Source organism: Oryx dammah, unplaced genomic scaffold (assembly GCF_014754425.2).
Source record: "Oryx dammah isolate SB20612 unplaced genomic scaffold, SCBI_Odam_1.1 HiC_scaffold_17, whole genome shotgun sequence".
NCBI lineage: Eukaryota > Metazoa > Chordata > Mammalia > Artiodactyla > Bovidae > Oryx > Oryx dammah.
The window spans coordinates 43,063,564-43,089,091 of record NW_024070201.1 but is presented as its reverse complement, the minus strand read 5'-3'; the positions used below and the strand labels follow the sequence as shown (position 1 = coordinate 43,089,091).

The window sequence follows — 25,528 nt, the reverse complement described above, 5'->3', positions numbered from 1 at the left end:
AGATCTTGGCATCTGGAATTCCTCTGCCTCCAAAACCATAAATGCCAACACTTCAGACCAAGACGTGTGATTTACTCAGCTCTTTTCTGATTCTTCTTCAACCAGCTCCCCTGCCTCAGTGGCAGCTCCGGTCCCTGGACTTCTTTTGCCCTTTCCTAGTCTGGCCAGCCTCCCTACAAGCACCCTCCTCCCCAACACCCTCAAGGCCCTCACCTCATCCTTCTCAGCAAATCGCCATGTGCCCGCCCTGGGTCACTCCATTCAACTGCCTTCTCCAGGTGACACTCGCTGGACGGCTCAGCACTCCTCATACTATCCCTAGTCAGTGCCCTCACCCCTTTCTCACGGTGGCTCTCCCCAGAGCTCATCACTCTCTTAAAACGCAGCATCCCACAGAGATGGCCTTGCGTCCCCCTCCAGGGGAAATGTGGCTGTCTGCTAGGAGTCTCCTTCCTTTCTTACCTCTCTCTATACAGATAGGTTTGTACCTATGCAATCTTGGTTGCTGCAAAAGAAGCAGCATCTGTCTTTTTCCCTCCAGCCAAGTCCTCCATCAGGCCCTCATCTCCACCACCCTGTGTGCGTGCAAGCCCTGCTCCCTCAGTCATCCTCTCTGACCAGGTTTGCTCACCTGTGCTCTCCATTTGGTCCTTGTCTCACCACACGCGCAGTCGCACCCCCCCACACACACACACTCCACATACTAACACAGTGGCTGGCATATACTAGGACCCATACACACGCTACATTAATTAGTGGATATGTCTCCCCCACTTCTTCACCTCGCCTGCTGGGCCCTACCTGAGCTTATCTGCCACAAAAATGACCCGACGCTCCAACAGCAGCGAGGCGAAGATTCGGATGAGCTGACGCACGCTGAGGCAGGTAAAAAGGCACTCGAAGTCCACATGCTCCAGCCGGGAGTCCGTGGGCCGCCGCAGCTCTAACACCTGCAGGAGAGCGGTGGGGGAAGGCGGTCCAGGCCGATCAGGTGGGTGCCACTCCCAGGTCCCGCACAAAGCCACCTGAAGCTCGCTTCCCTCCCCAGTCTCTCTCCGAGGTCTCCACTCTCCCGCCCGCTATGGAATAAGACCCAGTATCCTCCGCCACAGTGCTCAGGCCCCAGCCTGCGGGCAGGAGGGCTCACTGCGAATGAGTCAGAGGCTCCAGGAGAAGGGGGCGGCCAGGCTCCGGGGGCGGGAGGAGGACAGCTGACCACTCTTACAAACCAGGAGAGTGGGGGAGTCTCCCCGCACAGTCCTCCCTTGACCTTTTGCCGGTCTCGGCCCCACGCGGACGGACCCCCACAGTGGATCATGGCCCCCTAGGCGGCTCTGCTCACCCCTCACCCGTCTCTGGAAGGACAATGCTAGTGTCCCTGTTGCGGTGCCCCCTCCCTTTCCCGCAAAGAAGTTTCCTTCCAGAGGCTCTGTCCTGGCTTCTTTCAGCGAGTCTCATCCCTGTGCCAGGAACAAGGAAAACACTGGGAAATGGCTGGCTATTCCACAGCCTGGCCAGGAAGAGGCCTTCCTTGACTAGGACCAGACCCAGCCATCTTCCCTCCAGTGGGGCGGTAAGAGCACACCAAGGTCGGCGATGTGGCACAGACAGCACCTCCCTGGGGGCAGGCATGAAGGTGGAGGGTGGCAACGACCCTGGCAATGCAAGCAGGGGGAGCTGACGGCGCTCGGGCCAGGCCAAAGCGGCTGCCACCGGGGCCTGCCTGGCCCCCGCCTGGTTCGGGCAGCATGGACACGTAGGCCTCCAGAGAACCAGGAGGGAAAAGGAACTCCCTCTCTCAGCCCTATGGAGTCAGAGCTCTCCCCCAAGGGCTTTAGCCATCATCACATTTGTTCCTCCTAACTCCGAGCTCAGTGGTCATCCGGGAAACAGCACAAGGGGCACAGATTGCCCCGAGGATGTGTCTCTTTTCAGAGGTCTGTTTCCACGCTGTCTCTCCCACCCAACGTTGACGTCCCAGAGGTTCGGCATTAGCAGGATGTGGGGGACACCGGAAATGTCAGTGATGTGGGCTAAAGGAATCCCACACTGCCACCAGCCCAGAGGCCTCGGCACACCTCCTACTCCCACCCCTGCCCCGGAGTTACAGCGAGGCTCCCCTAAGCCTCCCTCCTGAGAGCGTGCATGCAGTTGGCGCTCCATGCCTGGTACCCAAGAGTCTGGACTCTCCAGGGAGTGAGCATTCACACGGGCAGCTTGGAGGACCTGGGCTTTCTTTCACTCACCGGCCCTCAAGGAGATCATAGTTTGCTGGGGCAAAAGCAGCCTGAACGATCAGCCCATGAGCTTGGTGACAGGCCAGGGGAAAGGTGTAACTTACATCTACACAGGAGCCGAGAGGGCTGGGAAGAAGGGTACCCATCCCATCTGGGGTGGGGTGGGGGCGGGGTGGGGGCAGGTTAGGGGCAGTGGCTCAGAGCATAGGATGCTTAACTTGGTTGCTCAAGGAGATAAGAAGGCAAAAGGAAGCAGTGTTCATGGATGTGAGAGGAGGCTGGTGAGTGGGCCGGGCCCTGTCCTGAAGGACTGACTCCCGGGTACTGCTGTTGGACCCTCGGGGCAGGGTCAGAGGTCTTGCCCCTAGGCCACATGCATGAAGCAGAAAGTCCATTCAAGAGAGGGTGGGAGAAAAGATGCCACAAGAAAGGCCTTGAATAGTACTCGCCACTCCCAGCAAACCCAGTGCTTCTCTAGTCAGACCCTCTCCGCTGCCTACAACAATGAATACATTTATTTCTCCCTCTCCTCAAACCCAGCATCCACCTCTCACTCTCAGAGGACAACCTTCTTTCCCATTCGGAGAAAACTGAAGCCGTCAGATGAGAATCCAGGATCTATAAGTCGTGGCCCTTCCCTGCCATCACACCAGAGAGGACTCCCTCTCCTGTCTCCCCACGGAGCCCACTGCCCATCCCCAGTCTCACTGTCCCCTCCCTCTGCTGCTCTCTTAACCTCTTTCTCCTTCTCTGGGCCCTTCCCACCAGCACACAGACGACCCCCTTCAACAAACTGGCTCCACGTTACCGTTCAACTACTGCCCATTTCTCCCCACAGCCAAGCTTCTGGAAAGCTATCTCTGCAGGCCATGTCCCCTTCTCAACCCCATCCACTTCTTAACTCTGTCCACTTGGGCTTCTCGGCCTCCTGACCACCCAAGTTTCTGGAATTCTGTCTTGTCAAGGCAGCCCGCCACACCTGGTCCGGACCTCATCTCATCTCTCCTTCCTTCCTGAGAGGCCCCTTCCTTGGCTCCTGTCGCTGCTCCTCTACGGCAGGTCCTCTAAGTGCCGGAGGCCCTCAGGACTTTCTCCTCCTCCCCGTCTACACTCTCTGCTAATGTGCACAAAATCAGCTCTTCCTCCTCACAGACCTGCCCTCCCTCAGGTGCTCCACTGACTACCCTGTTGCTCAAGCCAGAAAGCTGGGAATCAGCCTTAAAGTTTCCCTAACACTATTCCCCATTTCCAGCCACTGCAAAGTGCTATTGAGCCTGGTTCTAAAGTACATGTCAAATCCATCTTCCTCCTCCATCTTTCCATCCACACCTTAATCCAAGCTCCACTCATCTCTTGCCTATACGCCTGCAACAATACCCAAGCTGGTCTCCCTCTTTTCATCCCAGTCCACTATCGACACAGCAGCCAGACTGGGCTTTTAAAATCATTCTCTCATATCCTAGAACCCAGCTTGAGATACATTCCCAAACCCTGAATTTGGCCTACAGCACACTGTGACTGGGCCCTGTGGTCTCTCCCCCCTGCTCACTCCCTTTCTCAACCATCTTGGCCTTCTCCAGTTCCTTGACAAGTATACACACTTTCCCACTTTTTGCCTTTGGGTGCTGTCCCTCTACCCAGCATAATCCTTTCCCGCACACATCCTTCTCTTTCAATCTCCCTCTCCTCACTTCATCCACTTGACTCTACTCACCCTGGGTCCCTAAGAAAAGGTCAACCTTCCTCAGAGGAGGCCTCCCCTGGCCCTTTGTCTGAAGGAGACGTCCTGTCACACACTCTTCCCCCTGTCCTGTCACTTGGCACCTGACACTCTGGGGAGTTATCTGTTTCTATGGGCAAGTATTTATGTAACACTGGTCTCTTCCACTTGACCGTGAACTCCACAAGCATTCAGCTGTGCCCTGTATGACTCTGCCCTGAGGTCCGCAGAAACCCTGACCGTGAGACAGCACATATTCCATAAACATCTGATCAGTGAAGAAGAGGCGGCCTGCAGTTTAGTCCGAGCAGGTCAGGAAAGGCCCTGGGAGTTGCAGAGAGGTGAGCGACAATCACAGTTCCGTCACTCACTTTCTCTGTCCCTGTGGGTTAGGTGTACAAATGTGCTAAGCAAGGCAGGGGCCATGTTCCGCACCCTGGAGACTGAGCCGTGGGCTCGCAGGTCCCACCCCAGCCTCAGTCCGTGACCTGAAAGAGGAAGCAGCAGAAATCCCTACCTCATTGCCAGCCCCTGGCAGGAAGGTCTTCACTTTGATGGTCTTCCCTGGGGCGGGGAAGGGTGATTCCATGAGACTTCTCATGAAGGGATAGACCAGAGCAGCGGAGATCCCACGCCGGCGCTCCACCTCATCGAGGACCTGTGCCCACCACCAGCGGCCCAAAGAGGAAGGCGGTCAGGGCACTGCCCTTCCCTACCTCCTGGGCAAAGAAGAGGGCACTCTGGCATCTGACTGGTCTGGGACAAAAGCTGGGAGCCGGGAGCTTCACACCCCACCCTTCCCGGGTCCTGGCCACTGTGAGGGCTGTGCTCCCTATTTCTTGCTTCAGACCCCAAGAGTGAGTAGCTGGGCAAAGGAAACACCCCTTGAGAGTGGAGTTCCTGGGCACTTGGCTTCCCCCAGGGTCTCTGTCCCCGAGGACTCGGCTTGCCCACGGCCCAGGGTGGGATGTGACATGAGCAGACGCTGCCGTGCAGGAGCTGGTGGACGGGGAGGGAGTCAGACAGCCTGCCTACACTTAACCTTGCATTCTCGCCTTCTCTCACCCTCTCTCACACACACACATGTGGTTTTCTCATCTAAACCGCCTGTAGATACTCCTGTGGGAGCTGTCAGATGGGGGAAGGGGGCAGGAAGTAAGCCAGAGCCCTCTTACCTTGGAAAACAAGCCGAAGCAGCCAAGGCGGCTGATGACACAGTACACCTCTGGCAACCGAGGCCCTTTCCCGCTTGGCTGGGCCAGGACAAGGAGAGAGACACAGACACAGAGAACATGTGGTTACTACACCTGGCTCCTTTTCCTTAGGATCTGAGGACCAAGCACCTCTCTTCTAGTGAAAATCTCTCTTCTAGTGAAAGAAGACTCCAGGCCTCTTCTGCACACCTACTCAACCAGGCCCTCAAAGGAAAGGCGGCCACTCTTTGGGGGTCAGCTTCAGCCTCTTCTGGGCCTTCCAGCCCAAGGTGCCAGGCTCCTGCCAAGTGCTACACAGGCTCTGCCCTTCCTCCCAGAGGACCCTGGTGGGGGCTGGCAAAGACAAAGCAGTGTGGCAGAGGCTAGAGGGTGATCTGTGGATTTACATCCCCAAGTCCCCAGGAGCCTGCTGGGAAGGACAGGGGCTTGTGTACACTCTTAGGAATGAGCCAGGCAGTCTTCTGCCCCCACCAAAGACATTCTGCAACACATTCCTTTTCTCAGTTGCACTTCTCTCCCTTTCTGGATCATCCTCATTCTAGAAAAGCAAACTGACACTAGATAAAGCAAGCAAACTACTATTCATTGAATGTTTACTGTATCTGAGTCCTGGGCCTGGAACTTTCCAAAAACTTGTTAGCTAGGCATTATTATTCCCATTTTATGGATGAGGAAACTGGGTTCAAAATTAGTAAGCCATCACCCAAGGTCATATTTAGAAGTCATGGAACCAGGAGTCTGTTTCTGCCTCTGCGTCTGTAACCTCTGCTGTGTTACCTTTGAAGTAGGCTGGCTTCTAACAGAAAGAAAAGAAAAGAAACACAAAGATACTGGACAGAGGCCTGTACAGAGCAGAGGAGAACAGAGTCGTAGAGGGATCCGAAAGGTAGGTAGCTGGAGGAGAGGTGGGCCAAGAGCTCCCCAGGCCTGGAGCCCCAGTGCAGGCTGGAGGGAGTCCACAGGAGCCGGCTCCTCCAGCCAGTGGCTGGCAGGGCTCTGTGGCTGTTTCTGGCTTGGAGGCCCGGAGGGCCTGGCCAGGCCGGGTGGGGAGGGAGCAGAGCAGCAGGTGCTGGCCCCTCACGCAGGCCGCTAAGCAAATGCAGATGGGGCTATTTCAGTCTCCAAACCTGCTGGTCACACGTCACAGATCTAAAGAGAAGGCAGAATCTGTTTTTGTCCATATTAGGCCTGAAACTCACTCCTCTCTTTTTCCCTCTCCCCCGCCTCCCCTAAAACCCCAAGTGATTAAATCAAGTATGTGGGATTTGGGTTAGAATCGTTGTGTCCAATCTGTAGGAATGCCGAGCGAGTGCCAGCCCCCTTGGCAGGGGCCCAGCCCAGGCCCTCTCTGAGCGCGCCAGGACAAACATGCTCTTCCCTGGGGGCGGCAGGCCCACTGCAAAGGAGCAACTCTGCTCCATCTCTGCTCCTGCTAAAGCAGCCTTCGTAACGGGCCCCTCCAGGTCCGGGTGAACCTGCCTGGCTCCGCACCTGGCCTTTGTACTGCTCCACATTCCCTTGGCCCCACTCACAGGCGTTCTATAGCCAAGTATTCCTCTCCCTGGACTACCCTGTGGGGTCATCTAGGAGTTCCAGACTTGGGGTTTTAGAGCTTGGAGTCAACCTGGCTTTGGCTCTCACTGGCTGTATGACCCTGGGCAAGTCATTCCACATCTGAGTCTCAGTTTCCTAATCTTCAGAACAGATATAACAATGCCTCATGGTATTATGAGGAATACAGAAAATGACATGCCTGGAACATAAAATGGATCCCAAATAATAGTTCATTCCCCTTTGTCCAGGCTTCTACATTGAAAATCCTACCTCCTCTATTAAAGCACCTAACCCACCCTAGCACTCTCAGTTGCTCAGTCATGTCCGACTATTTGCAACCCCATGGACTATACCCCACCAGGCTCCTCTGTCCATGGAGTTCTCCAGGCAGAATACTGAAGTGGGTTGCCATTTCCTTCTCCAGGGGATCTTCCCGACCCAGGGATCGAACCCGGTCTTCCTGCATTGCAGGCAGATTCTTTACTGTCTGAGCCACCAGGGAAGCCCGGAAGTTCCTTGAAAATAGGATCCAGGTCTAACTCATCTTTATGCACCTTCAGCATGTTGCCTAACCCTCAGTAGGTGTGTGGTACATGTTTTTGAATGAACGAATGAATGAGCCTGAATCCTTCATTTGGGGTCCCTGCTATACACCACCTTTGCCTAAGATCCCCATCATCTGCCCCTTCTCCCACTAAGGCCCAGGAACCTTGAAACACTGTCAATAGCCCAAGCTAACAACATCCCTGGTGAGCCCCAGGGGAGCGTGTGACAGGACTTTTTTTGCCCCAATCTATTTCCCAGGACTAATGGGAAGACGGATCAGGTGGTGCTTCTCTACAACATGTCTTATGTTTTTAAAACCCTTCCTTGAGCTCAAGGCATCTCTCCTAGAATCCCATAGAAAGTTACCGCTCTGTCCCTGTTCGGCCTCCAGTCCTACCAGATCAAGTGCAGGACACACATCAGGCTGGCCAGGGGTTGGGGTGAGGAATATTGTCCTCCACCCCAGTCAGATGCACCCACACACACACACTGCTGGGCTGATGTGATCCTGCAACCCAGGATCAACAATCTGAGCTCAAAAGCCCAAAGAAAATGAATGAAAAGAAAAAGTATAGAAGAGCTAAAAACATATGGCATCCCAGTAGAAAGTGATCTAATCTCTTTCCTTATTATAGGTTATCTCAGATCCTGGGGCCCGATTAAAGTGGCCACTTTAAGTCCTGCCATCCCAGGAGGGCTGTGTTTGTGTGTGAGAGTGTGACAGCGGCCTCCGGGAACATACAAGGCAGCAGAACAGAAGAGTTTCTATAAGCTCAAGTTAAAGAAGAGCACACACACATACAAACTCTGTGGCCCAGTCCCTGAGGACCGGATGGCCCTACTTACCAGTAAGCGCCTGCAGTAGCCAAAGCGTCTGCTGCCATCTTCCCCAGTCAACATGAAAGAGAACGTCTCGCTGGAACAGGGAGAAGTCTGGCATCAGGGAAGTACACAGGACCCAGGAAACAGCCCCCAAGAAGAAGGGCTGCCATCCCAGGGAGGGGGTGAAGGGCCAGGCTGCTGCAGGAAAAGAGGCTGGGACCAGAGTGGGCCCAGCCAGCCGCCCGCTATGACAGGGGTGGAGGAGATTCTGCCAGGTCGGGCCTCACCTGCTGTACTCTGACACAGGGAGCCAGTCCTTGGCATCAGGGAAACAAAACTGGGGAATGGCCTTGAGCCTCTCCTCTGCCTCCCGCATCTGCTTGGTGGGTCGGTCCAGCTGCAAGGAAGAGGGATATGGGGAGAAACAGATCAGAGAAGACATGGAAGCTGAGGGTGGTGGGGGTAGCTGAAAAATATACCCCCCATCCCCAGCCTCGAGAGTCCTAGGTGGCGTTCTACCAACTGGCATGCTTCTCAGCACCCTTGACCCCACTCACAATTCTTACAGAGAGGTCTGGGTGTGGGATGAGTCACCATTCATTCATTCATTCAATATATGCCAAACCAGCACTTTCTACGTGGCGCCTGGCACTGTGCCACGTGCTAGACTACCAAGAGACCACAAAGCGGATGGCGTCCCTGTCCTGTGCATTCTGGCCAGCAGAGTGAGGTAATCAACAACACAGTCTCAGAGGGGCCACAGGAAATAAACAGGGTGATGCGACAGAGAGAACTGGGTGGAGGGGGCTACTTTAGAGTATCTAGAAAGATCTGGAGGAGGTACCGTTTACGCAGAGGATGAGAAAGAGCCAGTAGCCAAATGAAGAGCTGGAAAAAAGAAGATTCCGGGCAATGACAGAGACAAAGGGCTTGAGTGTTACAGGAACTGAAAGGAGGCCAGGCAGCTGGGCTGGCTGGGGATGAGCAGGGAAGGACTGTTAAGAGCTCAGGGAGGTGGGGGAAATGTGGAGAGAATGCTAATGGGTACACGGTTTCTTTGGGGAGTGATGAAAATGTTCTAAAATTGGTCAGATAACTGTGAATACACTAAAAGTTATTGAATGGTATGCTTTAAACAGGTGGATTAAATAGTATCTCTTTAATTTAACAGATTAAATTGTATCTCAATGAGGTGAGGTGAAGGTGAAGTCGCTCAGTCATGTCCGACTCTTTGCGACCCCACGGACTGTAGCCTACCAGGCTCTTCCATCCATGGGATTTTCTAGGCAAGAGTACTGGAGTGGGTTTCCATTTCCTTCTTCAAAAGGTGGTTCAAAAAGAGAAGGAAAATAGAAGTAGTAGCTGGGGGCCCTTCCTCAGGACCCTCGAAGTCCTGAACACAACGTGGATCTAATCTTAGCCACACTGGGGGCTGTTCTCTCCGCCCTCATCCTTTCGAATACTCGCTGGCCCAAGCCCACCACTTCTCCTCCCTCCTGGCCCCAGGGAGCCACACTCAGGGCTGGGGCAGTGCGGTGGGTCGCTATGGCAGGAACAGGCTGGGCCAGGCGGAAAGGCAGAGGCCAGGAAGGAGGGAGGGGGTCGCACCTTGGGGAACTGGTAGGAGACCTCGGGGAGGTAGGTGTTCCGGGAGGGCTTCTTCTTGAGGGACACCACCACGAAGTACTCGAACAGCTCCCGCTCCTGCCACTCCAGCAGCTCCAGCTCCAGGGTCCGGTAGCTGGGCGCACGCTTCAGCATGGACTGGATGTGGACCAGGCGCTGTGTGTGGGCTGGGGGCGGGCCACACATCAGGACAAGACCCCGCATCAGCCCCCGCCCCACCTCACACTCAGGGCTCCATCCCAGTGGGTCACCTCTAAGTGCAGAAGCCTAGCCTGACAGCCTGACCCCCCGAGCTCTGGGCGAGACTTGGCAGGAGCAAGGTGTCTATCTGTCTGCCCTGACACAGGGAGCTACTGGTCTGGGCCTCCTGGAGCCTCTGGAGGCCGAGCTGGGACCAGTAAGACTCCCTGAGCCAGGCAAACCCAGGGAGGCGTCAAGGTACCCACACACCCCTGGGCCAACAGGGCAAGAATATACGAACATCCACAAAGCCTTCATCCTAGGGCCCCTAGCAACCTTGGACTTGGACCCTTCCCCCTGTCCCCACGTGCAAAGTCCACCTGCCCACATGCTTGGGGATGAAAGGAGAAGGGAAGGAGGGAGCTCCCAGTATCGATACTTTAATCATCTAGGAAGGTCGAAGCAGGGTTTCTCGGTAGAGAAAGAAGAGACATTTGTCCAAGGCCCCTAGAATGTGAAGGCCCCAGAAACTTTCCAGGGAGGTGGCAGCTCTCCTCTTTAGGGAGAGGGAAGATGAGTGGCCTCAGGGCCTTCCAAGCACCAGGTTCCCCAGACTTCAGCACATTTCTCACAACCAGAAGAAGAACCTGGAACACATCTCTGACCCTCCAGATTCACAACACTTACCAGGCAAACCTAGATGGACAATGAAAGGCTTATGAAAGGAGGGGCAGGGTCACCAGCCTTAAATTTGGAAAAGGGGAGATGTCTGAATTTAACCTCGCAGGGCCAAGCTCCGTGATAGAAGGAATGGACTCCCCTAGAGCTCCTTGCTCTGTTGGCCTCGTATCCTGCCTGCCGATACCCTTCCCAACTGGGCCACTTTGGGACGCTGGGACAGCAAAGGCTGATAGATACCCTTCCACCAGGGGTAGGAAGGGGTCCCTGCTCTCTAGGAGCCACGTCTCACCTTTGAACCTGTCGTCAGAGTCGCTCTCGCTCTCGCTATTTTCATCTGGAAAAGTCAGAGCAGAGTGCAGGCTGGCTGAGCTGCTGCCCCATGGTAAATGTCTTCTGTGCACCCACCCCTGAACCCCTCCCTACTCCCCCCACTCACCCCGGGCCCAGCTCATGAGGGATGGACCTCATCTGGGCTCCAATGGGCCCCCGCCAGGCACTGCGTGGCCCAGGGCCAGGGTCCCTCAGAGCTCAGCATGCAGGTGTTAATCTATACACAAACTCCTATCCATCCAGTCCTGATCTGGGGGAAGCTGAGGGCCGAAGCTGGAGGCTGAGCCAGCAGAGAGGCCTGTGGGCCTGGAACACAAGGGTCCTGCCTCCAAGAGGCCAAGATTCGAAATGGGAAACAGACCACAGTGCTCAGTAAGTCTGGCCTTTCCTTTGGCCGGGCACAGATTCCCACTCCCACCTCCCCCTACTCAGGCCTCGCAGCCCAGAGTCTCAACTAACTGTTCCCAGGACTTTCTTCTCTCTTTGGCCCTCCCCTCCTGTGTGGCCACTTTTTGGCAGGGCTCTACCCTCCTAGAAGGCAAGTTGGCCCAGGGAAGGGGAAACTGAGGCTAGTCCTTGCATCTTCCCACTTCTAATGCCCAGGGGCCCCAGGAACATGAGCCAGCTAGGGTGTCCAGGCCTACCTCTCAGTGATGATGTCTCAATGCTGGACATAGACAGCTTTTTTAACCTCTTCTTTCCCCTCTTAGCATTGTAGATGGAGTTAATTCTTTGGACAAGCTGGGTGAGAAAAGCAGGGAAGGTGAGGTAACCCTAATGCCATCTGCCCCTGCTCCTAAGAAGGCTGCTGATTTACAGAGGCCATCTGTCCCCCTGCTGGTAGAAGCCTCCCGCCCTCCCCCACACGGGGGCCCAGTACTTGTCTCTCTTCTGCGCCGGTCCCAAGGGCAAGCCGTAGCTCTCTACCTATTTGTCCACTTAGTGGCCTCCTGCCCCTAAGACAAGGCTCCTCACTTAGCTCCCCAGAGGAAGGAACTGTGATCAAACCAGACAGGATGGGAGCTCCTGGGTCTCAGGAGTCACTGAACCAGCTGAGACAAAGAGCTGCTCAGAGGCAATAACAGGAACAAGGACTGAGCCTTTCCCCTCCGGGCTACCACCTGGGGCCCCGGCAGGAAGGAGCTAAATTCCCAATATACCAGAGCATTGTTTGCAGGCTAAAAATACCACTTGGCTAAATCCTGCTGCTCTGGGCTGGGGATCTGGGCCTGGCTGGCTATGTGTGTGTGCAAATCACTGCTGAAAACTCTCAACTCAGAGAGGTACAGAAAGGAAGACCCATCTTTGAGTCCTAGGTCCCTCACAGCATGCAGATGTTTCTGTGTACACAGAGACTTTGCACACCCCATGCTCACACTAATGAGGAGCCTCCTAAGGACTGCCTCCATCCAGCCAGTGGCGTGGAGCACTCCCTGGGGGCCAGCTAGCATATTAATCACTCAGTGCATCTTTATTGATAAGAAAAGAATTAGCCAGATGGAAAAAGAAAAGGCCAGTGCCTGGACCCAAAATTGATTTAAGGAGAATTAAGGAAGCAGGCGCAGATTAGGGAAGGGAGGGAGGGAGGGAGAAAAGAGCCACAGCCGACCTGCTCGCCCACCCGCCCAGTCCCAGCCGGCTCCACCTGCAGAAGCTACCTTGGGGACGCGACGGGCCCGGCGGCTGGACAGCAGCTCGCTGGTGGTGCTAAGGCTGTCCTCGTTGAGGCTGGAGGGCGAAGACGGCAGGCTCAGCTGAGCCAGCAGTAGCATGTCATCATGGCTGTGCCTCTTGGGTAACCGTGGCAGCCGGTGGCTCTTCCTTTCTGACCAGTTCCCGCTGCGCAAGGACTGGCTGCCGGGTTTCAGGGAGAGCTGGCATGGGGCGGGGGACAGGGGAGAGGGCCTCAGCATGGATGCCGTGGCCGGCACCTGTCTGCTGGGAGCTGGACACAGGAGCCACAGGCTGGCCTCCCTGACTTCCCCCAAACTCCACCTGGAATTTCCATTGACCAGAGTTTTCTCTTCTAAGACCTCAGCTGCTAATCAGCAGGTCAGGGCAAGATTAGATACTTACTTCCACAAAGGAAGCTTGACTTCTGCCAGAAAAAAAGAAAGCAGAGACAAAGAAAACTGGGCTGTCATCTGAGTGGGAAAAGGCCAAGTGAGAATGCTGTGGGCGCTGTCTGAGCTCTGGGACAAGGCTGACTCTGCTCGTTACTGGGTGTGGCTCAGATCTGTGTTCTGCCTCGCTCCATCTAGACTGACACCCTTCGCCACAGGGCACCTTACTCGGAGTGGAATCACTGCTTGCTGAAAAGGGAGCAACTCTGCACATCTGGCATGCCTTCCACCTGCCACCTGCATCTGGTATTGCCGCTCGTCACTCTTCATCCTCCTCCCTTCCCCTCCCCCAATTTCCTCTTCCTACCCAATCGGTCGGGAAACACACATTCAGTGGACGTTTATTTGAACAGAGCACATTAGAAAGGTAACCCTTTTATAAAAACAATCATGTCACTCCAAGGCCAGAAGAAATAATTTTTATATTCTCTGGCCAGTGCTCTAAAATCTCTAGGAGAATCAGCATTGCTTTGGTAGGTCCAAGATAGGATCTCCAGCCTCCAGCCTCTTGTCTGTCGTGGACAAAGCCAGAACAAGCAACAGCCTCAGAGCTCCTTTGCCTCTTCATATTTCTCCCCATTCTGCCTCCATCAGTCCATTCCTCAGAGATTCATCCACTCAGCCATTTATCCCATGAGAGTGCTTCCAGGTCCTGGAGATACCTATGTGGCTCTCCAAATCCAGTTACTGGGCCTATCCCTGGCCCCTAAATGCCAGGGCTAAGATCAGCTCTTCAGAATTTTAAGACACCAACTCAGGCCCTGTCTTCCTGCTTCCAGGAAGAGGAGGAGAAATCATAATTAGACAGGAGACTACAGGGGCTCCTACCTGAGTTTCATAGCTTAGAGCTTCAGCAGTAAAGGGAAGAAGGTGGGACTGGGTGCCCCCTAAGAGCCCATCTCGACTGTCCACAAGGATGTCGACATGGCAGAGGTCCCTGAACACAGGGCTCTTTCCTGACATCACCTCTGCCAAACACTAGTGAGGGAAAAAGCCTGAGCAGAAGCTGGCCCTGGCCTTAAGCTGACCCTACAGGCGCGCGTCAGGGCTGCCACTACCTGAGTGGGTGGGTTGTTGTACTTCCTGTCCTGAGGACTCCACATCCTGTGCAAAGAGTCCAAGGAGTTCTCAGACAGCTGCTGGGGTTTTCGTCCCGCTCTTCGGCTCTTTAAGTCTACATCCTCATATGGATTCTCCTTGGGAAGATCTCCTGCAGAGGAGGAAAAGTTAGAGAAGGAAAGAAGGAAATACACACATACACACATATACACACACACACACACACACACAAATAAACAAGCAGAATTCCTGTGAGCCAAAGACAGTGGCTTCTGCCGGGTCCTTCAGCTCATGAGTCACACAGCTGCCCGTCTGCAGTGGGAAGGCTACAAACAGAGCCTGGTTCCGAGTCCAGAAGCCGAACCACCCCCCTGCCCCAATTCAGCTCAGCCTTGTCTGGCCTCTGCTTTATAAATTCAAAGATTGCACAAGACTGGCTCAGCCACCCGTGCCTGTGCCCAGCCAGAGGACAAAGCCAACAGCAGGCGTCTTTTCTTGGCTCCAGTCCGTCCTCTGCGAAAGCCCCGGAGATATACAGTTCAAGGCAGGAAAGGCTTTCAGAGGTCACGCAGCTGTCTCTTCACCCCCTGCTCCCTGAGGACCACCTCTGGGCGTGGGTGTGGAGGACTCCAGGGAGCCGGGCGGCACCAGACTGCATCAGACCTGCGTTTCACCAGCACGCTTCTCAGGACATGGCTTTCGTCTGGTCCACTAAGGTAACTCTGCACCAGAGCAGTGATTAGCAAGTAGTGAGCACTCAGTATTACTTGTTCAATGGACTGCTCTGACTATAGCGTCACTCTACTTCTTCCACCACGGACCTCAGCAAAAAGCAATTGGTCATCAATCCCCTTTTGTGATAAACTCTTCTGCTGGGACACTCGAGAGATGTGAAAGGTCTGAAGGGAGTTTGGGCTGGGGGGAATTCTTGCTTCTCTTCTCAGGATTCATTTCCAACCTCCCGAGCACTGCATTGGCATTACCAGGAAACCACAGAAAATCCAAAAAACGCCGTCCGTTCCTGCCCTTGAAGGGCAACCCCTTCCTACAAGCCCTATCCTCCTGCCAACATACACCTGGGCTTCTCTAAAAAGCAGTAATATCATGAGCAAGGTGAGTCCTGGCTCAGTTATGTGGCAGAATCACAGTGGTGACAAGGGCCATAGGGACTGTGAGTGAATACAGCCTTCCACTCCCCTTGTCTTGTCTTTCCCCAGCCTCTGCTCTATACCAACACCAATACTTGGGACGTAGGTGCTAGTGGCCAGAATACTGTTTTGCTGGAGGTGTACACCAAGAGCAGGACTCGCCTCGTCTTCTCTGTCCAAGCAGCAGGATGAGCCTGGGGGACCACTGGGCCCCCACAGACACCTCCCTGTGCCTCCCACCATAGAGGAGTTCAGGTGCCACTTCTCAGGGAGCGGACAGAAGAAAAAGCGACAGCCTCGACACAAGGCCCCTGGGAGTGTGAACTTTCCTCGCATAGGACACAGGAGAGATACCAAATCCTCTGTGGCTTCAGTTTTCAATCACCAAAACCAAGAGCTCCAGCAGACCTCATTTTTATCACTATCATGAGAAACCACCATGAATTTAGGAAATGTCTTTGCTGAGGTGTGGGGGCAGGGGGGCTGTGAAGGGGGGATATTTCAGTCACGGCTAATTAGACTGCCATGGGAGCCGTACAGATCTCTGTAAACGAATGAGTCAAAGACGGGTCAAGGAAGGATTTGGGACTGGATTAAGTGATTCTCAACACCAGGCAGAGCCCCCAGCAACTGCAGAGACATTTTCCCGTAACAGTCATGCCATGAAAATGACTTCTCTCCATTCCAGAGCCCTGACTAAGCAGAGCTGACCCAGCAGCCCTGCCTCACAAAGCCAAATATGAAACCTGACATCCCTTGCATGTTTTCTATAGCCCACCCCATCGCGGGCACTCAGGGAGGAATCAGGATAGACTGTACTTCCTGGTCCCTCGCCAGCATACGTCCTGTAGCAGTGAGGCTAGGGAACCAAAGATTGTTGAGTCAGGACACAATCTTCCTTATCCTGTGAGACAGGACAGAGCAGATGGGGGCAGGGAGAACATGTATTCCAGACTCATCAAATCTAAACTGCTTTGGGCTGGATGACCAGCCAGAGTCCTTATCATCTTTCCCCAGCCTACAGGATGACCCTGTCTCAACTGCTTTAGATCAGAGTTGCTCCAGTGGGGCTGGATAATTCTTGTGGTGGTGGACTGTACTGTGCATTTGTAGGCTGTTCAGTAACAACCCTGGCCTCCGTTCACTAGAGGACAGTAGTATCTCCTCAACCAAACAACTAAAAATGTCTCCAGACACTGTCAAATGTCCCCTGGGCAGACAGATGGATAAATGGACGATGAGTCGGACAGATGGATGATGGATGGAAGGAAAGAAGGAGAAAAGGAGGAACAAAGGAAAAGTGGATGATGGACGGGTATCAGTGGATGGATGAAACTATACCCCCACCCACGCTTGCCCCATTAAGAACCACTGTTTTAGACAGATGTTCCTAAACTTCCTAACGGCTTCTGAGCACCATGATATGAGTCCTGAGGCAAACTCTCTTTTCCTCCCTCCTTCACTCCTCTTCTCTCCCTTCCTTCTTTTCCCTTTGAACATCAATGCAAAAGCCAAAGCTCCAAGAAATAGAAGTAGGAGACGGAGGCCTGGGACAGTCACAGATGCATATCAGTGATCATCTGAGAACTGAAAACAGTTGGGAACACCAGGGTCTCAAGCCTAGTATGGCCTCTGGAAACTAAACCTCAGGAAAGCTTCAAACGCCTGCTCCTCCTGCCTGCCCAGCCTAACAGAAAGAAACAGCCTCTTTCTTCTCCAGCTACATTCAACCGCCTCTCAGATATAACCAGGCCACTAATCATTTCTGCAGGAAATGAAGGTTGGCCCTGGCCCAAGCCCAACCTCCCCAGCCTTAGCATGAGCCCTTCACAGCCCCATTCACCTCTGATACCCCACTTTCTGGACTGTTCTGATGACCCTCCTGGAGCTGCTACACAGAAACCCACTCAGCCATCTGTCCAGATAGTAAGGGTGACAAGAGCATGGGGATGTGCAGAGACCAAGCAGCACCCAAGGCCCAGAGCCAGTCAGCCCCAAAGCGATGGCTCAGAGCTGGGAGACCAGGAGGGCTGGGGATCTGGCTCAGAACCTCCTCTGGGACAGAGCCCCAGCGAGGCTGAAGAAGCTGCAGCTGAGTGGAGAAACCTGGAGAAGACTCTGCAGGGCCTGGATGGGAGGCAGGAAACCTGGCAGACCTGAAGACCTTCCCCCGGTTTCTTGCCCACACAGCTCCCTCAAGGGTGCTCCAGGCCGCCCTGGGAGACGGAGAAGAGGTGGGGCCTCCATCCCCAAGGCCTGGCCCCGAACAGCCCCATCTCATCAAGCCCAGCTGCAGAAGCCAGAGGTCTCACCCTTTCCCAGCTTTGCTGATGACACAAAGGACAGGGGCATCGCCAAGAATTTCTGCTTTGCACTTTTTTTTTATAAGGGCCTGGTCAGAGCCCAAACCTATCACAGGGATCCTCTTGAAGGAAGAACCCAGTCCCACTGAGCCCTGCCCCCATGCCTCCCCACGTCTCCTGTGGTCATTAACCATGGATGCCAAACACCCCAGCCCCCAACACACACACAAGTGGAAGAACCAGTTAGAGAAGGGGTGCGTGTCTGTGTCAACACACTGAGAATTTCTCCAAATCTTAAGCTTCCCAGACCACACCCATGGCAAGGGCCCTGGGTCTGCAGCTTCCCTCCCCAACCCGCTCCCGTGTCCAGCTAGCTGTTTCTCTGGTTCTCGGCCTCTTCTCCTCCCTTGCACTGAGGAGAGAGGGCCAGATGAAGGGCCCAGCTCCCCAGCAATGCACAGCACAGATGGGGAGCTCTCAGGGTCCAGCCGTTCCCCACCCTCCAAGGCTGGACACCATTTCCCAACTGCCCGGGCACTGTTCCCTGGATGACACCTCTGGGCGACAGACTACATGTTGTTTGGTGCCTCTGATCCTCACTGTCCCCTAGCCTTGGGACGCAAGAGAGAAGAAGGCAGAAAGAGCAGATGCTCGAAAAGCTTTGCAGTAAGGCTGACTGGCTCTGTCCCCAGCTCCCACCCCACTCAAGTTCCTGGAAACGCTCCCTCAGCCCCAGCGAGCTGATGGGAGTGGGAATCTCTGCAGGAATGCAGCCTGGGCTCCCTGGTCAGGCGCCGAGGCCACTCCACATAACTCTCTAACAAGCTGCTTCCTTGGGCGCATTTTTGAGTGTCAGGCTCAGAATGCCAACGATTATAAGGCTTTGTGGGACAGCAGCATCTTCCAGAGGCAGATGTCAAATTGGACAGGAGAGAAGAAACAGCCCCTAGAAGCGACACAGCAGTCTAACTTTATTTCAGGACCACTCTGTTGCAAATCAGAAGGGTAAATGTCAGCCTGGTTTGGAGTATCCCACCCCGGTTCCGAAGGCATCAGGCCGGGTATAGGCGGGAGGCTAGCGCACTCCCCAGGGCCCTGGGTTCAAGTCCAGGGCTCATGGAGAAGACACATTAGTCTCTGGGCCAATTGGCACTTGGCCTCTTATAGACCAGGAACTCTAGACCGATGGGCTGGCCTCCAAGATAAAAACTCAGCGTAGGCGCTCTCTGCCCACCTCCCGCCTCCCTGCCACAGCCCCATTATCACACACCCGAAACAAAGCTCTGTCTGTCCCCGGGCAAGGGAGGTGGCAAAAACTGGATAATCCAAACCAGAGCACCCTCAGCCTCACTGAGCACAGGCTGGGCCAAAGAGAGAGAGAAGGTTCCCAGGAAGTCGGGCTCTGGTCAGTCCGAGGCAAAAGTGAAAGTCACACTCAAAGTTCAGCAATGAGGGCCCCCTTCAGAAGCCTCCGAGGGGTCCTAATTCTTGGACTGTCTCCAGGGAAGGAGAAAGGGTAAGTCAACCAGAATCTGAGAGAAAGAGACATCCTCCCTTGAATTTCCTTCTGGCCTCCCTAGGCAGGTCTAGAAGTTCAAGGGCTACAGTGATGACAGAAAGGAGGAAAACGCACCCAGGGCACTGAATAGCCAGAGATTTGGAAACTCACCCGACCCCCACCGCACCAGGGCAGCCAGAACCCCCAGGGGGCCTCCTGGCCATCCCCTCTTACCCTCTTCTCTCTACACAGCGCTCCAAAGATCCAGAAGCGAGCTCAGCAGGTAGGGGACATGTCCCGGCCCCAGCCTCACCTCAGCCCAGCCCCTACTCAGGCTTCTAGCTCATCCATCTAAGAGGCATCCAAGCTGCTCTGCTATTTTCTCACACAATACCTCAAAGTGGCAGGAAGTCCCCTCCACCGAGTGAGGAGGCCAAGGCCCAGACACAACACTTGTCTCCCTCTACCTCTTCTAACTTCTAACCTAAGGAGGGCTTGAGAACAGTTCTGTTGCCCAGAACAGTACCTCCAAAATTCTCACCTCCCGCCATGGCCCACCCCCCAACACTACATGCACAGCCCCCAAATAACCTCAAACAGAACCCGGTGATTGTGGAGCTCTGGACAGGGAGAAACAGTCGGAGCATCCCTTCTTTTATTCCAGTTCAGCTGATGCAAAAGCACTCCCCAGTGAGGTCCCAAGAAGGGCTGCAGAGCATTCTCACAGAAGAGAGTGCTCAGGCCCCAGTGCCGGCAGCGCGTGGGTCCTGAGGGGGACAGCTGAAAGCTGGAGCCTGCCCTGCCCACCGCAGCAGCCATCCCGGCCGCTTCCAGGGCCCCAGGCAGCAGTGACATGTGAGGATTTCTCTCAGAACAGAGGAAACAGGAGTGCACCCTGCTCTGGAGTGGGGAGGAAGATGGGGCTGTGCCTCTGTCCCCCACAGTTCCTGACCGAGCTCAGCTCTGGGTTGCCATAAATACAAAGTTTCTCCCACGTGGTAACCGAAGGGGCCTCCTTCCCCAGGCCCTTTTGCTGTTCTCGGGAATCTCGCTCCCACAGACTTTCAGATAGGATTGAGCCTCAGGCGGCCACATCCGACACACCCCAACCCTGGGAAAGCAGTGCCTGTGTGGGTCCGAGCACTGCTGCTGGCTCCCCAGAAATGCTGGAGTAGTCAGGCTGTAAGGAGAAAAGTAGGAACCTGGCGACTCAGATCAAACAGGGGATTAGATGACTCTCTCTTCCTAGGATCCCACAGTCTTATCTGGGGGGCTCTGCACTAGGGCCATTCCTCTCTGTAACACACTCACTGGGCTTCCAAGGTGGCACCAGTGGTAAAGAACCAGCCTGCCAATGCAGGAGACCTAAGAGACGTGGGTTCAATCCCCGGGTGGGGACGATCCCCGGAGGAGGGCATGCAACCGACTCCAGTATTCTTGCCTAGAGAATCCCATGGACTGAGGAGCCTGGAGAGCTGTAGGATAGAGGGTTGCAAAGAGTTGGACATGACTGAAGTGACTTAGCGCACACATATAATGTGTAACACCAAGAGTGAAACCTAACGTAAACTATGAACTTTGGATGATAACGACATTTTGGTTCATCAATTGTAAACAATTGTACCACTCTGGTAGAAGATCATTATCAAAAGTAATTGGGAAACTATGTATTGGCTCAGAAGGTAAAGAATACACCTGCAAGGCAGAGAAGACCAGGGTTTGATCCCAGGAGAAGGGAATGTCTGTCCACTCCAGTATTCTTGCCTGGAGAATCCTGTGGACAGAGGAGCCTGATGGGCTAAAGTCCATGGGGTCAAAAAGAGTCAGACATGACTGAAGCAATTTAGCACGAATGCATGAATACACTCCTTAGGACTATGGTCTTCAGCCCCAAGGCCCAAGGCAGAGACAAGACAGGGAGGAGCGCAGGAGAGGTCAAGTGCGTGGACGCAGACGTCTCCTCGGGGATTTGTGCTGAGACACACACTTCACTTGAACAAAACGGAAGCCCTTGCTGAAGAGAATTTGGCCAGAATTAAGATAAAACCCTAAAATAAACTCAATCTAGCCTTGACTAGGGAAATATTGCATAGAAACTTGGAATGTGAGCTCCATGAATCAAGGCAAATTGGAAGTGATCACACAGAAGATGGTAAGACTGAACTTTGACATTTTAGGAATCAGGGAACTAAAATGGACTAGAATGGGTGAATTTAACTCAGATGACCATTATATCTACTACTGTGGGCAAGAATCCCTTAGAAGAAATGGAGTAGCCATCACAAAATAGTCTGAAATGCAGTACTTGGATGCAATCTCAAAAATGACAGAATGATCTCTGTTCGTTCCAAGGCAAACCATTCAATATCACAGTAATCCAAGTCTATGCCTTGACCAGTAATGCTGAAGAAGCTGAAGTTGAATGGTTCTATGAAGACCTATAAGACCTTCTAGAACTAACACCAAAAAAAAAAAAGATGTCTTTTTCATTATAGGGCACTGGAATGCAAAAAGTAGGAAGTCAAGAAACACCTGGAGTAATAGGCAAATTTGGCCTTGGAGTACAAAATGAAGCAGGTCAAAGGCTAACAGAGTTTTGCCAAGAGAATGCACTGGTCATAGCAAACACCCTCTTCCAACAACACAAGAGAAGACTCTTACACGTGGACATGTGTAGAGATTGTCAATACCAAAATCAGATTGATTATATTCTTTGCAGCCAAAGATGAAGAAGCTCTATAGAGTCAGCAAAAACAAGACCGGAAGCTGACTGTGTCCTCAGATCATGAACTCCTTATTGCCAAATTCAGACTTAAATTGAAGAAAGTAGAGAAAACCACTGGACTATTCAGCTATGACCTAAACCAAATCCCCTACAATTATACAGCGGAAGTGACAAATAGATTCAAGGGATTTGATCTAATAGACAGAGTGCCTGAAGAACTACGGATGGAGGTTCAAGACACTGTAAAAGAGGCAGTGATCAAGACCATCCCCAAGAAAAAGAAATGCAAAAAAGCAAAATGGCTGTCTGGGGAGGCCTTACAAATAGCTGTGAAAAGAAGAAAAGCGAAAAGCAAAGGAGAAAAGGAAAGACATACCCATTTGAATGCAGAGTTCCAAAGAATGGCAAGGAGAGATAAGAAAGCCTTCCTCGGTGATCAGTGCAAAGAAACAGAGGAAAACAACAGAATGGGAAAGACTAGAGATCTCTTCAAGAAAATTAGAGATACCAAGGGAACATTTCATGCAAAGATGGGCACAATAAAGGACAGAAATGGTATGGACAGAAGCAGAAGATACTAAGAAGTGGTAAGAATACACAGAAAAACTATACAAAAAAGATTTTTACGACCAGACAACCACAATGGCATGATCACTCACCTAGAGCCAGATATCCTGGAGTGCAAAGTCAAGTGGGCCTTAGGAAGAAGCATCACTACAAACAAAGTTAGTGGAGGTGATGGAATTTCAGTTGAGCTATTTCAAATCCTAAAAGATGATGCTGTGAAAGTGCTGCACTCAATATGCCAGCAAATTTGGAAAACTCAGCAGTGGCCACAGGACTGGAAAAGGTCCGTTTTCATTCCAGTCCCAAAGAAAGGCAATGCCAAAGAATGCTCAAACTACTGCACAATTGCATTTATCTCACATGCTAGCAAAATAATGCTCAAAATTCTCCAACCAGGCTTCAACAGTATGTGAACCATGAACTTCCAGATGTTCAAGCTGGATTTAGAAAAGGCAGAGGAACCAGAAATCAAATTGCCAACATCCACTGGATCACTGAAAAAGTGAGAGAGTTTCAGAAAAACATCTACTTCTGCTTTATTGACTATGCCAAAGCCTTTGACTGTGTGGATCACAACAAACTGTGGAAAATTCTTGAAGAGATGGGAATACAAGACCACCCGACCTGCGTCCTGAAAAATCTATATGCAGCAGTTAGAAGCATCAAGAAGCAACAGTTAGAACTGGACATGGAACAACAGACTGGTTTGAAATCTGGAATGGAGTACATGAAGGCTGTAAATCGTCACTGTGCTTATTTAACTTATATGCAGAGTACATTATGAGAAATGCTGGGCTGGATGAAGCACAAGCTGGAATCAAGATTGCTGGGAGAAATATCAATAATCTCAGATACGCAGATGACACCATCCTTATGGAGAAAGTGAAGAAGAACTAAAGAGTCTCTTGATGAAAGTGAAAGAGGAGAGTGAAAAGTTGCCTTAAGACCCAATACTCAGAAAACGAAGATCATGGCATCCAGTCCTGTCAGTCACTTCATGGCAAATAGATGGGGAAACAATGGAAACAGTGAGAGACTTTATTTTCTTGGGCTCCAAAATCACTGCAAATGGGGACTGTAGCCATGAAATTAAAAGACGCTTGCTCCTTGGAAGAAAAGCTATGACAAACCTAGACAGCCTATTAAAAAGCAGAGACATTACTTTGCTAACAAAGGTCCATCTAGTCAAAGCCATGGTTTTTCCGGTAGTCATGTACAGATGTGAGAGTTGGACTATAAAGAAATCTGAGCACTGAAGAACTGATGGTTTTGAACTGTGGTGTTGGAGAAGACTCTTGAGTCCCTGGACAGCAAGAAGATCCAACCAGTTAATCCTAAAAGTCCTGAATATTCATTGGAAGGACTGATGCTGAAGCTGAAACTCCAATACTTTGGCCACCTGATGTGAAGAACTGATGCACTGGAAAAGACCCTGATGCTGGGAAAGATTGAAGGTGGGAGGAAAAGGGGACGACAGAAGGTGAGATGGTTGGATGGCATCACCGACTCAATGGACATGAGTTTGAGTAAGCTCCAGGAGCTGCTGATGGACAAGGAGGCCTGGCGTGCTGCAGTCCATGGGGCTGCAGAGTCAGACACAACTGAGCAACTGAACTGAACTGACTGAGCCTCGACTATTATTATTGCTTTTTGTTGATGCTCAGATTCAAGTTTGCCAACACAATATCCTCCCAGTACCTGGAGGACAATTCTCCATGGTATTCTACATTTCCAACCTGAGCAAGAGAAATTAATCGTTCCCAAGTGTCTTTTCAAAGATGTTTATAGAGCAAACAGCCTTGGGAGGATAGAGTCTCCCTCCAGGGCAGAGGCAGATCTGTTTCCTGACCAGAATAATAAGGATAATGTCTGCTTATGGGGCAAAGGTTGAACAGGTTTGCCAGCAGCCCCTTGAAAAACTTGGGGTTTCCAAAGCTTGAGGTTCCTTGGCTGGGACATAAAAGACCCATCATGTGTACAGCCTCTACCTGGACCTCCTCCACACTGCCCCATGGGACTGCGGAGCAAGGAGAACCTGTGTGAACATCAAGCTCATGTGGCCCATTGTGCATGAGTAGTAAAGTCCTCTGTGATCCAAGCACCTCTGTCTCCTGCCATTATCTGTGAACCTGAACAGGCTAGACTTGCTAACTTGCAAGCAGAGTGAAATCTCAGACACTTTCACACTTACTTTAAGGGAAGAGTAGGAGAGATACATATTAAGGACCAGGTATCATGCTAGGTACTTTGATATCTATTTTATCTCACTTAATCCTAACAATAATCTTGCGTATTACTACTATTATTATTGTTGTTACCATAAAAATATCATCACCATTTCTGTCAAACATCAACATGAATCAACCATAGGCTTACCTATGTCCCCTCCCTCTTGAACCTCCATCCCACCTACCCAAGTATTTCTGCCAGTGTCGATTGTATGTTTCCATCATTTGCTAGTTAGTGACTCTTCTTTTTTTTAATATAAACTTACTAAGTATTAAAAATAATAAAAATCATCATTTCATAAGAGAAAAGGTCTCAAAAAAGTTAAAAGTGATTTGCCTAAGGATACACAGCTAAGAAAGGGCACCTATTGGACTTCAGAGACTTTCAAAAATAAAGGGACAGTGTGGTTCCCCCTTTTTGTGGTCCCAGGAGCCCTTTGGGTTCCAATTCATTCAAAGCCAGGCTTTAATCTCTCAGCAGCTCAGTCTTTGGTAAGCCTCTTTCTCTGATGCCCCTTTTCTTGAGAAGTTCCAGAAGTCGGGCCACATCTGCCCAGAGAGAATCAAGTGGGACCGGGGAGTGCCTGTCCTGCAGCCGTGCTTCTGCAGCACCACAGATGAGCCAGCCGGCCGCTCAGCCCCTGCTTACCCACGATGTCTTCATAGGCGTTCTCTTCTAAAGTGCTTTTGGATCCAAACTTGGGTTGGCTCTCAGTACCGTTCTCAGTGGGAGAAGAGGGGTACAGGGACTGGAGACTGGATGCATCCTCAAACTCAAAGGATTTTCTGTGGATGACAAGAGTATGAGTCATTCTGGCTGAACCACACTCCTACTGCCCTGGAAGGGAATGGCCAAGGGCAACAGCCAAGACTGGAGGTCCTCCTCACTAAACCAGCCACTGAGCAAAGCATTAAGATGGATCCAAACTTACCCTCCAAATGAAGAGATAAATGGTCTGAAAGGCCC

At 52.3% G+C, this 25,528-nt stretch overlaps 1 protein-coding gene across 4 annotated transcripts in view; it reads right to left on the bottom strand.

Annotated features, from left to right (window-relative positions):
• Window positions 1-25,528, bottom strand: part of DENND2B (DENN domain containing 2B) — a 166,075-nt gene that overhangs the window by 8,858 nt on the left and 131,689 nt on the right. For all 4 annotated transcript variants that reach the window (XM_040258426.1, XM_040258425.1, XM_040258427.1 and 1 more), the window contains 11 exons: window positions 25,211-25,347; window positions 14,092-14,243; window positions 12,569-12,784; window positions 11,555-11,651; window positions 10,870-10,914; window positions 9,702-9,886; window positions 8,381-8,490; window positions 8,118-8,187; window positions 5,133-5,210; window positions 4,475-4,615; window positions 802-950 (listed from right to left, as the gene is read on the bottom strand). In XM_040258426.1, coding sequence (XP_040114360.1) covers window positions 802-950; window positions 4,475-4,615; window positions 5,133-5,210; window positions 8,118-8,187; window positions 8,381-8,490; window positions 9,702-9,886; window positions 10,870-10,914; window positions 11,555-11,651; window positions 12,569-12,784; window positions 14,092-14,243; window positions 25,211-25,347 — 1,380 coding nt within the window. The remainder of the gene's footprint in view (window positions 1-801; window positions 951-4,474; window positions 4,616-5,132; window positions 5,211-8,117; window positions 8,188-8,380; window positions 8,491-9,701; window positions 9,887-10,869; window positions 10,915-11,554; window positions 11,652-12,568; window positions 12,785-14,091; window positions 14,244-25,210; window positions 25,348-25,528) is intronic.